The 13541-nt window shown below is 46.1% G+C and overlaps 1 protein-coding gene across 1 annotated transcript; it reads left to right on the forward strand.

Annotated features, from left to right (window-relative positions):
* The first annotated feature begins 8354 nt into the window (after nt 1–8354).
* On the forward strand, nt 8355–11269 carry HOXC9 (homeobox C9). Its single transcript, XM_074164968.1, has 2 exons — nt 8355–8916; nt 11025–11269. Exons 1-2 carry the CDS (start codon nt 8355–8357, stop codon nt 11267–11269), a joined length of 807 nt encoding a protein of 268 aa, XP_074021069.1.
* Nucleotides 11270–13541: the final 2272 nt, after the last annotated feature.

The following is a 13541-nucleotide window of genomic DNA, read 5'->3' on the forward strand; positions in this document are numbered from 1 at the left end:
TTCCCTCCTTCCCCCCCCTCCCCTCCAAAATCCGCTGCAAAAGTTGGGAAAGTTGTCTCTGCGACTGAGCGTTTCAATGCGAAAAAGGGGGAATAAAAGGGGGCAAAAAAAAAAGGAAAGCGAAGAAAATATCAGTGGGTCCTGTGCGAGGTGAGGGGTTAGTGATGTTTGTGAAATGGCAAGAAGGAGGTGTAAATACGCGGAGGGCTAAATCGAGCAAATAGAGAGGGAAACGCGCTGAGGGTGAGGCAGGGCTCTGCAGAGATTTGTGTGTTGTGGTACCTCCAAAACCCCGAGTCCGGCGGGTGTTGCCTTAGGTTGTTGTCAAACCCCGGCGGGTGTTTGTCGGTGGAAAAGCGCAGGTTGGCGCGGAGAAATAAAGTCTTAAACCGGGAATATTTGGATTTTTCTGAGTACGCAAAATGGCAGGCTAGCAGGTTTTCCCAAGGCAGGTTCGGCTCTGGCGGGAATGGTGTATTTTGTGGTTTTCTTTTGGGTTTTTTTTTTGGCTGGTGGATTGTGACATTTCGGGGTGTTTTGGTTTTTTGGTTTTTGGTTTGTTGGTTGTTTTTTTTTTCCCCCGGTTTTGAGTTCTTATTTGTGAGCCTCAGGGCCAAGTTTCTGTACAAGGAGTGTATTTCGATTGCAAAAATGGGAATGTCCCTGCTCCACATGGACGGGCGCTTGGTCGGAATGTTATAACCCAGATGAGAATAAAAATGACGTGAATTAATGTATATTTTTGAAGCGTCGGTTTGAAAACGTGTCGCTTTGTGTTGTGTGCTGTGCTCAAGATGCTGTATTTGAAGTGTGGAAAAGACGAAATAGTTGCTGATTTGGTTCAAAGCGCTGTTGCGCGGAGTGCGGTTATTTTCCTCATCCTTTTAGGTTGAATACACCAAGCTGGAAAGAAATGTAATAAGCGAGTTTACAAAAAGGGTAAGGAAAGAAAAAAAAAAAGAAGAAAAAAAAAAAAGAATAAACTAATTCACGATACTGTAAATTAATATTTCAACAGGGACAAGGTTGATTACTGGTACTTTTAACCATAATTATTTGATATTAGTGCTGTGATAATTGAATGATTTAAAGGATTCATTACATGTATGATGAGTTTGCCTTCTCTGTATTAACTATCTGCAGATTTCTTTCCCTTTCTTCTAACAGCATGTACAAGACAAAACAATATCTGTTATGTGTATATTAAGATTGATTTTATTTCTGAGACACCACCCCCCTGGCGAGAAAGAGAAGAATCTAAAGTTAATATATGTTTAGCAACCCCACTCCAGAAATGCAATAAAAGTTAAAATCTCCCCTACTGTTTTTTAATTATGATATTAGATCAGGAGGAAGGACGGTGGGAATTTATTGCTTCGACTATTTTTTATGGATGTGCCTGGTTTGGTTTGGTTTGGTTGTTTTTTTTTTTATGTAAAAACATGGGTAGTCAAAAAAGACACCATGCTGTTCGCCTTCATCTCCCTTCGCGGAATATTGTTTGCTTTGTTGCTAATGTTCATGCACTTTCGGATGCTGTTATCGGAGTAAAATATTAGCGATATTACGATGCGCTGGATTGCATAATTTTCCTTGCCTCGGTTTGTATAATGCTCCTCTCCCAGCAGGTGGAATTTTAAAACCTGGAGGCTTTTCCCTCTGCCTCCCTGTGTGCGTTGCCCATGGATGAACTTTATCCTTTCCTGCCAGGAATGATTTTGGGGCGGTTTTGCACAAGACCTCCTCGCAAAAGCTGTGGGGCGGAGAAGTTGAGTAGGAGGCTGTGGGGAGATGAGGTTGCGTTGATAAACTCTCCTTTTTTCTTTTTCTTTTTTTTTTCTTTTTTTTTTTTTTTTTTTTTTTTTTCCCAGCAGGGGAAGAACTGGGCTATATTATGGGTTTTGGGGTTGGTTTGGAGGTTTTTTTCCCCCTCTCCCCGCCAAATAAAATCTCTCCTGGCTTCTCGCGGATATTTGCTGGGCTGGATTTTGGGAAAGTCCCCTGAAGGCTCAGCTCTTCCCTACCAGCCGAAAACCCGCTCCAGGGCTGGAAAACAAACTGGGGCTGGTGGAAGGGCTGGAGTAAATGGTAGCAAATGTCCCTCCTCAAGGTTGTTATCTTTAGGTGTCTACATAGGTATTGGCTCTGCAGATGACCTTTACTAACAACTACTTGGGGCGGGGGGGAAGGATTAAGACATAAGACGGGGTCTTGCCTGAATATTCTTTATTTTAAGCCATACTTGTGGTAGATAGAGGCAGGTTTAAGACTGGGCTGATCTCCTGCAGGAGACGTTTGCACCAGGCCAGAGATATTGCGGTGCAGATCGGGCTGGAATCCATCGCCTAAAGCAGCACCCTTCGCCCCTCCGCCCCCCCCCTTCCCGTCCCGTCGTGTCCCTGTGTGTGTGTGTGTCCCCCCCCCCCCGCCTTGTACATTTCGTGGGGTTATTGTCTTATTTGAGGGCACCAGGCTCTTCCTAACACCTTGTGCTCCCTTTCAAGCTCGCTGGTGTGCAACCGGAGCAGCCAAACAATAGAATTTGCAGACACAACTTGGAGCTTGCAACTATAGTTATCTATGCTAATTACAGGGTGTCTGACAGAAACATAATAAATGTAAAGGGAGAAGTATAGAAATATGTTTCTCCAGGCAGTATACACTTCGCCTCTCTGGGTTCAGGCTTGTTTTCTCGCTCGTCTTTTAATTTACTTCTCTGGGAAATTTTTTTTTCCCCTCCTGTTGACCTGCCTTTCGTATCACACCCAAAACCGAGCTAACCTGGAGAGGAGCTTTATTTTTGCACCCTCCCCGGCTGCTGGTTGTGAACATCTGCGAGAGGCTTCGTCTGGCGGAGACCTGAAATTTTGGAAAAGGAGACCATAACCCACTTAAAGAAATTGTTCTTAGCTTTAATTGCACCTCGGAATTTATTGTCTATTAGCCGTACCTCCAACACTGGAGAGACAGGAATTCTTAGCAACAGACAGAAGCGGGGGGGGGGACGTGGGTGGGTGTGGGGGGGAGAAGCACTTAAGCAGGTAAAAAACTCCTGCAGTGTCATTTTTTTAGCTGAATACTGCTTTTCTCTGCCTCAGCTATGCCTCCCATACTGAAGTTTTCACGTTGATATAAAGCGATGTGCGTGCGAGTTCCGGCGGTCAGTTGTTGTCCTGGGGAGGGCGGGGGGGGGGGGGGGCTGTTCTATATGATAACTTTTAAGGAAGCCTGAATAAATATGATTTTCAAGTAGGCAAAGAATGTAGCGGGAGGGAGCGGGGGGGGGGGGGGGGGGGGGGGAAAGGCAGAGCCTACAGCCTGCCATCGCTCTGCTGCAAGATTCACGGATGGTGTTTGGCCTGAAATTAATCTTTCCCCATATTTATTTACTTTAAGAGACAATCCTGGAATAAACAGAGGCGTCTGAGGGATCAGGAAATATTTTGCAGCCTCTGCAGAGAGTCTGCTTTAGAGTCACTCAAGCTATTGTGTACAATTTCCCCCCCCCCCCCCCTTCTTTTTTTTTTTTTTTTTTTTTTTTTTTTAAGGAAAGGAGGGGTGAAGAAGGAACAAAAGAAAGAGAGAAAGAACTTGGGCAGGCAAAAGAGAAGAGGAAAGGAATGGAAAAAGGACAAAGAAAAGCGGGGGGGGCGGGAAAAAGGGAACTTTATTCCGGGTTGGGGCTGGAAATGCAGTGGGAGCTGGAGCTGGAGAGTTGCTTTCGTTTCGCTTCTGGAGATCCGAAGCCAGCACCGCCCTTCCCTGCTCCTCCAAAGGAGGGGGAGCCCCGGGGGGGGTGGGCAAAGGAGCAGAGAAAACACCGATTTCTTTTTTAATCCGAACTTGACAGTGTTAATTGAACCGAGGGAAAGCGAGGGAAAGCGGATGGTTGGGGTTTTTTTTTCCGCCCCCCCCCCCCAACCCTTCCGTTTGTCTGTCTGTCAAAGGGGGTGCTCGTCCCCGAGTCCCTCGGGTCTCCCCCGGGGGGAGAGGGGGCGGGCTGCGGCTCCGGGGGTGACCCCGGCGGGAGCTCCGGCCTCGGGGTGCCCCGGCGGGGCGGCAGAGCCGCAGCCCCTCTGCGGAGGAGGAAGGCTGCTGGTGGGGCTGGGGCCTGGAGCTGCCACCGGGAAAGGGGGATAACACACACACACACACACACACACACCCCCCCAGTTACCGGGGGCCGCAGGCTGGCTTTGCCTTGCCACCTCTTTTGGCAAAAAAAAAAATAATAATAAAATAAAATTCATAAAGCAAGAAAAACCCAAGAAAGCAGCGTCACCTCAGCAGGCAGACTGTCCAATAGTTCATTTTTTTCTTTTTTTTTTTCTTTTTTTTTCTTTTTTTTTCTTTTTTTCTGCCTCTTCTGTTTCTTTTATTCTTTTTTTTTTCTCCCTCTTCTTCTTTTTCTTTTTTTTTCTCCCTCTTCTGTCTTTTTTTTTCCCTCCCTCTCCTGTCTTTCTTTTTTTTTTTTTTTTTTTTTTTATTTTATTAGGGTTATTTTTTTGTCTCCCTTCCTTCCAATCAGGGGGAGAATTTCTCAAAGCGAAACCAAAAGATTTGGAAGTGGGGAAAGAGCCTGGCTGCGCGCACAGGGCAGGGGAGGGATGCAGTTCGGGCTGAGCACACACAGCACTTGCAGGGAGCAGGGCGAACATGGGAAGAAGCATTTAGCTCCGAAAAGGTGTCAGAAGTCAACTGGGCAGGACAGTGCTCAGACAAAGGCTTGATTTTCTGTAACAGCCTAATTTGCGACTCGAGGTTGTTTTTTGTTTGTTTTTTTTTTTTTTTAATTACTATTATTTTTTTTTCTCCGCCAGGAAAAAAAAAATAAAATTAAATATATATATATATATAAATACTCATACAGTTTGTGGACTGCTAGCGTTAGTTTTGCTCAATGCAATTAAGTTTCTTTCCCCCGCAGATTCAAAAGGGGAGGTGAGAGGAAAAGATATTGAGTCTGCCTGGAAGGGATGTGATAGTTCACCATCATTTCAGAAGAGGTAATCTCCCCTTAAACAAGTACGGAAGCTTTTGTGGAGGCACGGGAGCCTGGCTGGAGCGTCCATGAAAGCTGGGAGATAACCTTGTAGCTGCTGAATTCAATAGCAAGGAGGGTTTTAATTCCAGTCTGGATATTTGCTGGGGAGACACTGCTACTGAAAAGAAGAATATTTCAGGATATTGCTTTATTTGCCCTGCACTCTGAGTGGACTTTATTCACATAACTTTGCATTCAGCCAGGGGGATGGTTTCACGTCGAGATAAGCGTGAAAGGACAATATTTTATGTGGGTTCACATCGTGTTAAATTTTAGGGGGGGGGGGGGGGGGGGGTGTGTTTCTCATCGTGTTACGGGGTTCTGCAGCAGAGAAAACGTTGTTTTAAGCCGTGTCTTTAGCCTTAAGCCGTGTCTTTAGTTCGCTTTAAGGTGAAGCGTCTCCATCTCTGCTTCGCGACTGCTTAATTCTCAGAGAGCAGCACCCCCCGAATGAAAGGGGTTTGTACTACAAGCGCTATCTTATTTATTTTTTTATTTATTATTATTATTATTATTTATTTTTAATTTAAGATCCCACGACAAGATGGGGAGTGAGCAATTCCGTGGGCTGCAGGTTGCCGTGCAAAATAAAAGAAATCTTTGCCAGATAGGTTTGCCTTTGTGTAACACCAACACGCACCATCCACGACTAATTTAGTGACCTTGCCTGCTTGCATTAAGGTTACAAAAACTGCTGCTACTTATTATAACTGCCTGGCTTTGGTAATTCCTGCTCGTTTTGCGGTTCGTCTGTGGTATACCCTGACATTTTAATTTTAATTTTATTTTTTTTTTTACATTTTTTTTTCCCCCACCGGAAAACCTCCCCACTGACTCTGCTTTTCAGTGCTGCTCTCCCTCTGCGTGCTCAGTCCTTCCTTTCTCTCTCCCACCTTTTCTCTCTCTGCCTCTCTCCCCTTTCTCCCTCTCCCCTTCTGCATATACGCCTGCAGACAACCCTTCTTTTGTAAGGGTTGTCTCTAAAATATTCCAGCAAAGTAGAAAAGCCAAGCTGCTTTTTCCCCTCCACATGTCACAGCCCACTATATTAGCTGCCCTGCGGAGTAAAAATTTTTAAAATGGGGATAGGTAAAATAATGATGAGTGTGTGCATATATATATATATTTTTTCTCGCGAACATAAAAATAACCGTCATTGGAGACTGGTGATTGACAGATAAATTGGTCTCGATAAAGGCCAAAGAAGACATTCTGCTCCTGCAGGAATATTTCCCTTTAAGGGCTCACATAAAGCAGGGGACTTAAAACGGAATGAGGAATAAATTCTGTGGGGGAGCAGCGAGTCCATGACTTTTCTCTTCGAATTTGGAAAATCCGGGGTCCCTTGACAAACACCCCCCGTCATATTTTTATCTTAAAGCCTTCCCTATTTTTCGAGAGGGAAATCCTCTTCCCAGCAGCAGCGAGGGCAGCCTTGGGCATTAGTTTTAATTTGTATTTTTTTTCCTGCAAGTTGAGGTGCAGGATTTTATCTTGGCTCAGCTGAGGGGGTAAGTTTGGAGGGGCTTGGGGGGGGTGGGTGGTGAAGGGGTTGTCTTCTGGCAGCATCACTCCTTCTTGACTTTTTATCCCTGAATCTGCCTTAATCTCTTTTCCCCCTCCTCCTCGCATTTCCCATGCAACTTACTAAGGGGGGGGGGGAATAATAATAAATAATAATAATTGAAGAGGTTTCTGCCGTGTCCGTCCGTGGGACTTGCAGAGGGTGTACAGAACGCCTGTCACTGGTGAATGCTGCATCACTGGAGACACCCTGCCCCCCCCTTGCCTGCCTCTGCCATGGAGGAACCCCCATCGCTCTCTGAGCCCACACTTTTTCTTCTTCTTGCAAATTTTGACCATTTCCCTCCATGACCCCCCAGCCCTAGAAAACCCGAGGTGATGGAGAGCCCAGACAAGCCATATTTTTGAGGGGTTCGGTTTCTAAAAAAAAAAACATGAGAGGCTATTTTTGGTTAGGTATCTTAATTATTTTTTTTTTCTTCCAGAAAAATCGCTTAACTCCCTTCTTTCAGACTCCAATGGGCGTGAGCTATTTACCTACCTGTCTTTCCTTACAAAGGAAAGGTTATTCTCTCAAAATGCAGGCAGGCTATCACCGATTTTTTAACGCTCCCAACTTCTTCAATCGATTTGGTGCAAAAAAAAAAAAAAAAAAAAAAAGTTTCCAGGCGTTAATAATAAAAAAAAAAATAAAAAATTAAGAACAATCATGTGCCCAACACACATTGTTGCTTCCTCCTGATACGCAAAAGCTCCCTCATCCTCAGCTCTAGAGCTGAAACTCAGTCCTACGGTTTTATTTAATGAACGACACATTTATGAACAATCAAATGATCCTCGTAAAAATTTTATTGAAGGACATAAAAACATCCACGACTACTTGCCGAATAATGCAGCCTTTCACTGCAAAAAGCTTAGTCTTTGCCTTTTTTTTTTTTTTTTTTTTTTTTTCTGCGAGGGGGGGTGGTATTATTATTTCCCCCTCCTCTTTGCAAAGATGCTCCTTATACTATATATATATTATTATTTTTTTTCCCTTCCTGAAGACACTTATTTCTTAAAGCAGGACTAGATGTGCCTGTGCCCCACAGATCTCCCAGCTGCTGAGCAGCCTGAGGAGGAGACAGCGCTGCAGAAGATGACAAAAGCCCCCTTTCCTTTTAGGTTCAAAGCTTCTCCCACCCCCCACCCCCCCCCTCCACATCCCCCCCCCCCCTTATAGCTCCTTTCTCCAAGTGGGGAGCCCACCTCCACGGCGCTTCTCCCCTTCCAACCCATATTCCATTTAATGTATCCATTAGAGGCGAGAAGCTGCAGAAGCAAAGGACAGAGACAAATTACGTCAAGAAATAGTTCCTGGACTACCTTCCACAATTACCTTCCACCTTCCCCAGCAGCAGGGCAAATCCTTCCCCCCCCCCAGCCCTCCTCCTCCTCCTTCCCTTCACCCCCCCCACACCCCCCCCCCCCCCAGCCCCCGAGTAGAGCATCCCCCTGGCTGAGGACCGGCCGAGCCTCCCTCCTCCCCATCTCCGCCCCATTTCCATCCGTTTTCGGAAAAGCCGGGTTGCGTTATTAAAAAAAAAAAAAAAAAAAAAAAAAAAAAGGAGGAAAAAAAAAAAAAAAAAAAGACCTGCGGATTGATCCACGCTATATTTTTGGGTAAATACAATCACGTGAGGGCGGGCAGCCAATGGCACACTGGGAAAGGCTGAAAAAATAATTACCTGCCCTGATTGTTCTATGAGAAGATAAAAAGTACACATACAGTTCATACAATAATCTTATGAATGTAAAAGAGGGGGGAACCATGTCGGCTTCTGGCCCCATAAGCAACTACTATGTTGACTCCTTGATAAGCCACGAGAACGAAGAGCTCTTGGCCTCCAGGTTCCCCAGCTCTGCCTCCCACCCGGCTGCTGCCCGACCGTCAGGATTAGTCCCGGACTGTGCCGACTTTCCGTCCTGCAGTTTCGCCCCCAAGCCGGCCGTTTTCACCACCTCCTGGGCTCCCGTCCACTCCCAATCCTCCGTGGGCTACCACCCCTACGCCCCCCAGGCGCCCGTGGGGGCCGAGCCCAGGTACATGCGGACTTGGCTGGAGCCCCTCGCCGGGGCCGTCTCCTTCCCGGCCTTCGCCCCCGGTGCTCGCCCCTACGGCCTGAAGCCCGACGCCTTCCCCGGGCGGCGGGCGGAGTGCGGCCCCGCCGACGGCCGCGGCTACGCGGACTACATGTACGCGGCTCCCGGGGAGCTGAGAGACAGAGCAGCGCAGACAATTCCTTCCCCGGAGTCCGAAGCCATCGCTTCCAGCAAACACAAAGAAGAAAAGCACGAATTAGACCCTAGTAAGTCGAAGTCATTCTTGTTTACGACCGGGGAGGCATTACGGCTTCCAGGACCCTACTCAATAAAATGAAATTACCTTAGAGAGAGCCCGACCCTAAAACTCCAGATACGCAGGAAGATCTGGGGGTTTGAGCGAGCCCGCCTAGCAGAGCCGGAGAGCGAATATCTCTACTTTGTTTTGGGCTCTTTAGTCTTTTTTTTATTATTATTATTATTTTTCTTTCCCCCTTCTTTTCACCCTTTTTTTTTTTTTTTTTTTTTTTTTTTTTTTGCAAGGGGGGTGGGGGGCTGTTGGCTTCTTCGATCCAATATTCATCACCTTCCACCGGGGGGGGGGGGGGGGGAGGAATTAAAAAAAAAATATATAAAATAAATAGAGAAGGAGAGTGCGTTTGTGAGAGGGAGCGAGAGGGGGGCAGGCAGAGGGAGAAGCCTCTTCGCTTTCAAATATTTCCACTTTCAAAGAACAAGGAAGAGTTGTAGCTGGCTGGAAGTGAGCGTATTGATGTGGGTTTTTTTTTTTTTAGGGGAGGGGAAGGGAATATCTCTGGCTAAATGCAGAAGTGTCTCTTTATCTATTTTAAAAATCAATAAAAGCTCCACCGGTGCAATTATTCATAAAATGCCCCAACACGTGGGAATAAATGAAAAGGTGGGTGCCCTGGGCGAGGGGCCGGGGGTGTGTGGGGATGTGTGTGTGTGTGTGGAGGGGAGAAGTAAGGAGGAAAATTGGGATTGTAAAGGCAAAACTAAGTGTTTGGAGGCAGCCGAGGGCAAAAGGCAGCGAGCGCAGGACATTGGACCATACACTTGAAGAAACATCTTCTGCAGCTCAAGTGAGAGAGAGAGGGAAGGGGCGGGGGGGGGGGGGGGAGAACTCGAAAAAAAAAAAACCCAAAAAAAACCCCAAAACCCACCCCACAAAACAACCCAACCCAGCCATCAGGAAACCTTGAACATTGTAAGGGCAGGAGTCAGGTAACGGCCACCATCACCCTCACCTCCAGCCCAGAGGGGACCAGCTCTGCGGAGGGGACCAGCTCCTGGGGGATGCAGGCAGGAGGGCATCTCACCTCCCAGGCTTATATTAAAACAAAACAAAAAAAAAACCCCAAACACCCCAAAAACCAACCCCTCCTAGCCAAACCCTCCCGGAGAGGCGCTGGGGATGATGCGGGGGCCACCCGCCGGGGGACCACACGCCCCCCGCAGCCTCTCGGCCGTGCCCAGGACCCCCCTCGGCCTAAGGTTGGGGTGATCTCCGAGCGATAAAAAGGGGGTGTCAGCAGCTGGGAGCACCCTGGTGCCTCGGTATCTCGCTCTCCATCTGGGAAGGCGCTCACACCTCTATTTATGACAGGCGGGCTGGTGCCAGGCACCCTCGTGATAAAAATAAAGTGGAAGGAATCAGGGGGCGAAAAGTCTCCCTTTTGCTGGCAGGCAGCTGCCTAAAAACGGGCGGGGGGGGGGGGGAAGAACCCAAGGAGGGGAGCGATGGGTTTTCTCCCCTTGACCCAGCGGGGATGTGGCAGCAGCGTGGAAGGTCCACGCAAGGAGTGGGGAGGGGGAAAGAGGGGGGGGGGGAAAAAAACCCAAAACAACCCCCCCCCCCCAAACAAGCCAATTTCTGGGAGCCGGTGGGACACCTCGCGTGTCATCCTTAAGATATTAAAAAAACAAACTCGGCTTTCCAGGTCTGGGAAAGCTTCTAGGGAAAGTATTGGAGAGCTGAGGTTGTAAAAAGAGTTTATGGGCCTATGAAATGGTGGGAATTTTGACTTTTTATGACTATGTTCTTAGATTACTGCTAGTAGCAGTCATGTGGATAATTATTATTTTAAACCCATTGCTCCAGTTTTATTTACTGAAACTTTTATGTGAGAACAGCAGCAAAAGAGAAGGAAATGACCCCTCCAAAATAAACAGATTAAACTCTTCTGAAGGTCACTTAAAATATTTAGGTAAGATCTGCTAATTAAACAGGTTTCTTTCCATAGATACAGCAGGGCGTGGAGGGGGGGGGGAGGGAAGAAAGGCCAGCTGTATACATTGATTTTTTTTTTTTCCCCCACCAAAAATATATAAAAAAAAAAATCTTCTTTCTCAGACAATCCCGTCGCAAATTGGATTCATGCGCGCTCCACGAGGAAGAAAAGATGTCCTTACACAAAGTATCAGACCCTGGAACTGGAAAAAGAGTTTTTATTCAATATGTACCTTACACGGGACCGGAGGTACGAAGTAGCCAGAGTCCTTAATCTCACTGAACGCCAAGTCAAAATCTGGTTTCAGAACAGGCGAATGAAAATGAAGAAAATGAATAAAGAAAAAACCGATAAAGAACAGCAATAAAGTTGGCAAAGTCCAGTCAATGAGAAACGAGGGTGGAGAGAAAAAAAAAAAAAAAAAAAAAGGAAAAAAAAAAGAAAAGAAAAGAAAAAAAAAAAAGAGGCTGTTTTTGGGGGTTGAAATGTTTCTGACTTTGAATGTGCGGATGAATGTTTAGCGTTATAGGCAAACACAGCAAGCGTTTTGGGACACGAGTCTTTTCTAAAATGCAACTAAATAAAAGAAAGATGTTTGGGGGGGGGTTGTTTTCTCTTCCTTTCTTCTTCCTTGTTTTGTCCTCCTCAGAAAACAAACACAAGAAGTACTTGAATTTTATTATTTTTTTTTTTTTTTAGTATTTTATTTCATAAATTAAACTTATCCAGTATTTTTATTTTTTAATTCCGCGAGCTCGTGAGTGAATATTTTGTACAAAAGAGAGGAAAAAGAGAAAAAAAAAACAACAAAAAAATCAAAAAAAAAAAAGACTGAAGGGAAATATGGCTCGATGATGTTCTGTCATGGTGTTGAACGTTTCTGCTGTACTTATTTGTGTATTTTATTCTCGTCTCAGAACCGTTCTGTAATATTGTTATGTTCGCTATTGTAGAGCAGCTCTATGTAAATATACCTAACGTCACGGGAAAAGAAAAAAAAAATAAGAAAAAAAAAAAAACAAAAACAAAAACCCAACCCCAAATATCAGTATGTAGGTGTCTTTTTATTTAAAGCCCCTTTGCGGAGGAGCAGCCCCGGGGCTCGGCCGGGCGGTGCCGGTGCCGGTGCCGGTGCCTCGGCGCGGGGGGGACCCGAGCAACCCCCCCGGTAGCCGGAGGAGAAGTGGAGATTTTCTGCTTCCTTCCCCAGCACTTTTCTATTTCAAAGCACCATAATAAAAAGGCGCTGAGGTAAGGGGTTATATGTGCCATCAATTTTTAGATTGGGATAATTAATTGTACTAATTTATGACCCCGGGCGATCGAAGGATATGTAAAAAGGCTAAATATGGATGCTGGGAATAGAGGAGCTGGCAAAGGCATCCGCTCCCTGCCATCCACTCGTGCCTTATCGATGGGTTGCCAAAAAATTGGAGCTTTGCTGGAAGCGCTGCTTCTCGCAAAACAGCCCAGGAGAAAGGGGGAAAAAATATATAAAATAAATTAAATAAATTGAATAAGTGTCTGGAGTGGAGAAGGGGGGAGAGGGAGGAGAAGCTGCGGAGGGGGGGAAAAAGCGAGAGCAGGGGAATAAAGAAAGAAATGTGTGGTGGCGATGCGGCAGCCTGCAAATTTTCGGGCTAAAAGGGTAAAAAATAAAGGCAGACACACACACCCCCCCCTCGGCCCTGGGAAGATTTAAGGGTGAAAAAAAAAAAAAAAAAAAAAAGAGTGGGGGAAAAAGGGTTGTTGGCTGCGGAAAGGTCAATTCCCCCCCCCCCCCCGTCCTGCCAGTGCGAGCCGGGGCTGGTGCTGCAGTGGCTTGCGCGGAGGCGAGAAATGCGCTGCCCACAGCGCAGGGAGCCGGGATTTATCAATGGCTCCTTCTCTGGGCGCTTTCCAGGCTGCTGAATGAGAAACAAGAGGCAGGAGATTGTATAAAAAATGAGCAGCGAGGGATGTTTAATCATAAAAACTTGTTATAGGTCCCTTTCTTTAATGAAATGAGTGGAGCAGCATTTTAATCTTTCTAATCAAAACCAGATCAGGCGAGCGAGATACGTTTGTCGCCCTCGTCCCAGTTCCTCCGAAATAAAAAAATCTGGAAGCGATTACTTCTGCTGATCTCATAAAATATTGCTCTTTAATATTTCTTGCTGAAGCATTTGGAGGTTTTTCTTTTCCTTCCCTTCCCCTGATTTGTGTCCTCGCTTTTAAAGCGGGGTCTATTTTTGTCACCGGAGGGGGGACAGGCGCACCGCGGTCTATCAGCGGAGACATCCCTGGAGCAGGGGAAGCTAAAAAGCCCTTTTACAATCCCAGTTTTGTGCTAGGTCTGCTCGGGAAAAAAACCTTAACGAGCGCAATGAAATGGTCAGGTTAGAAAACATTTTAGCGGAGCGAAAGATTTATGGACCAAAAAAAAAAGAAGAAGAAGAAGGGGGAAATCTTTCCACCTAAGCCGCGTCAATTCTTTTTTTTAATTATTATTATCATTATTATTATTATTTTCCCTCCCGTCTGCTTCTCTCCCTCCGTCCATCCCGCCTCAAATAAAGAATAAAATCGGGAAGCGGCTCGCCCGCGTCCTCTTCGCGTAGAGGGGCGAAATTATCCCCGTTTTATGATTATTAATTAAG

The sequence above is a fragment of the Numenius arquata genome, chromosome 29, assembly GCF_964106895.1.
Source record: "Numenius arquata chromosome 29, bNumArq3.hap1.1, whole genome shotgun sequence".
In the NCBI taxonomy this organism is placed as follows: domain Eukaryota; kingdom Metazoa; phylum Chordata; class Aves; order Charadriiformes; family Scolopacidae; genus Numenius; species Numenius arquata.

Coding starts and splice junctions, on each gene's coding strand:
- HOXC9 (XM_074164968.1), top strand. CDS start 8,355: ATGAATGTAAAAGAGGGGGGAACCATGTCGGCTTCTGGCCCCATAAGC. Junction 8,917..11,024: donor AAAGCACGAATTAGACCCTA/GTAAGTCGAAGT, acceptor CTTCTTTCTCAG/ACAATCCCGTCGCAAATTGG.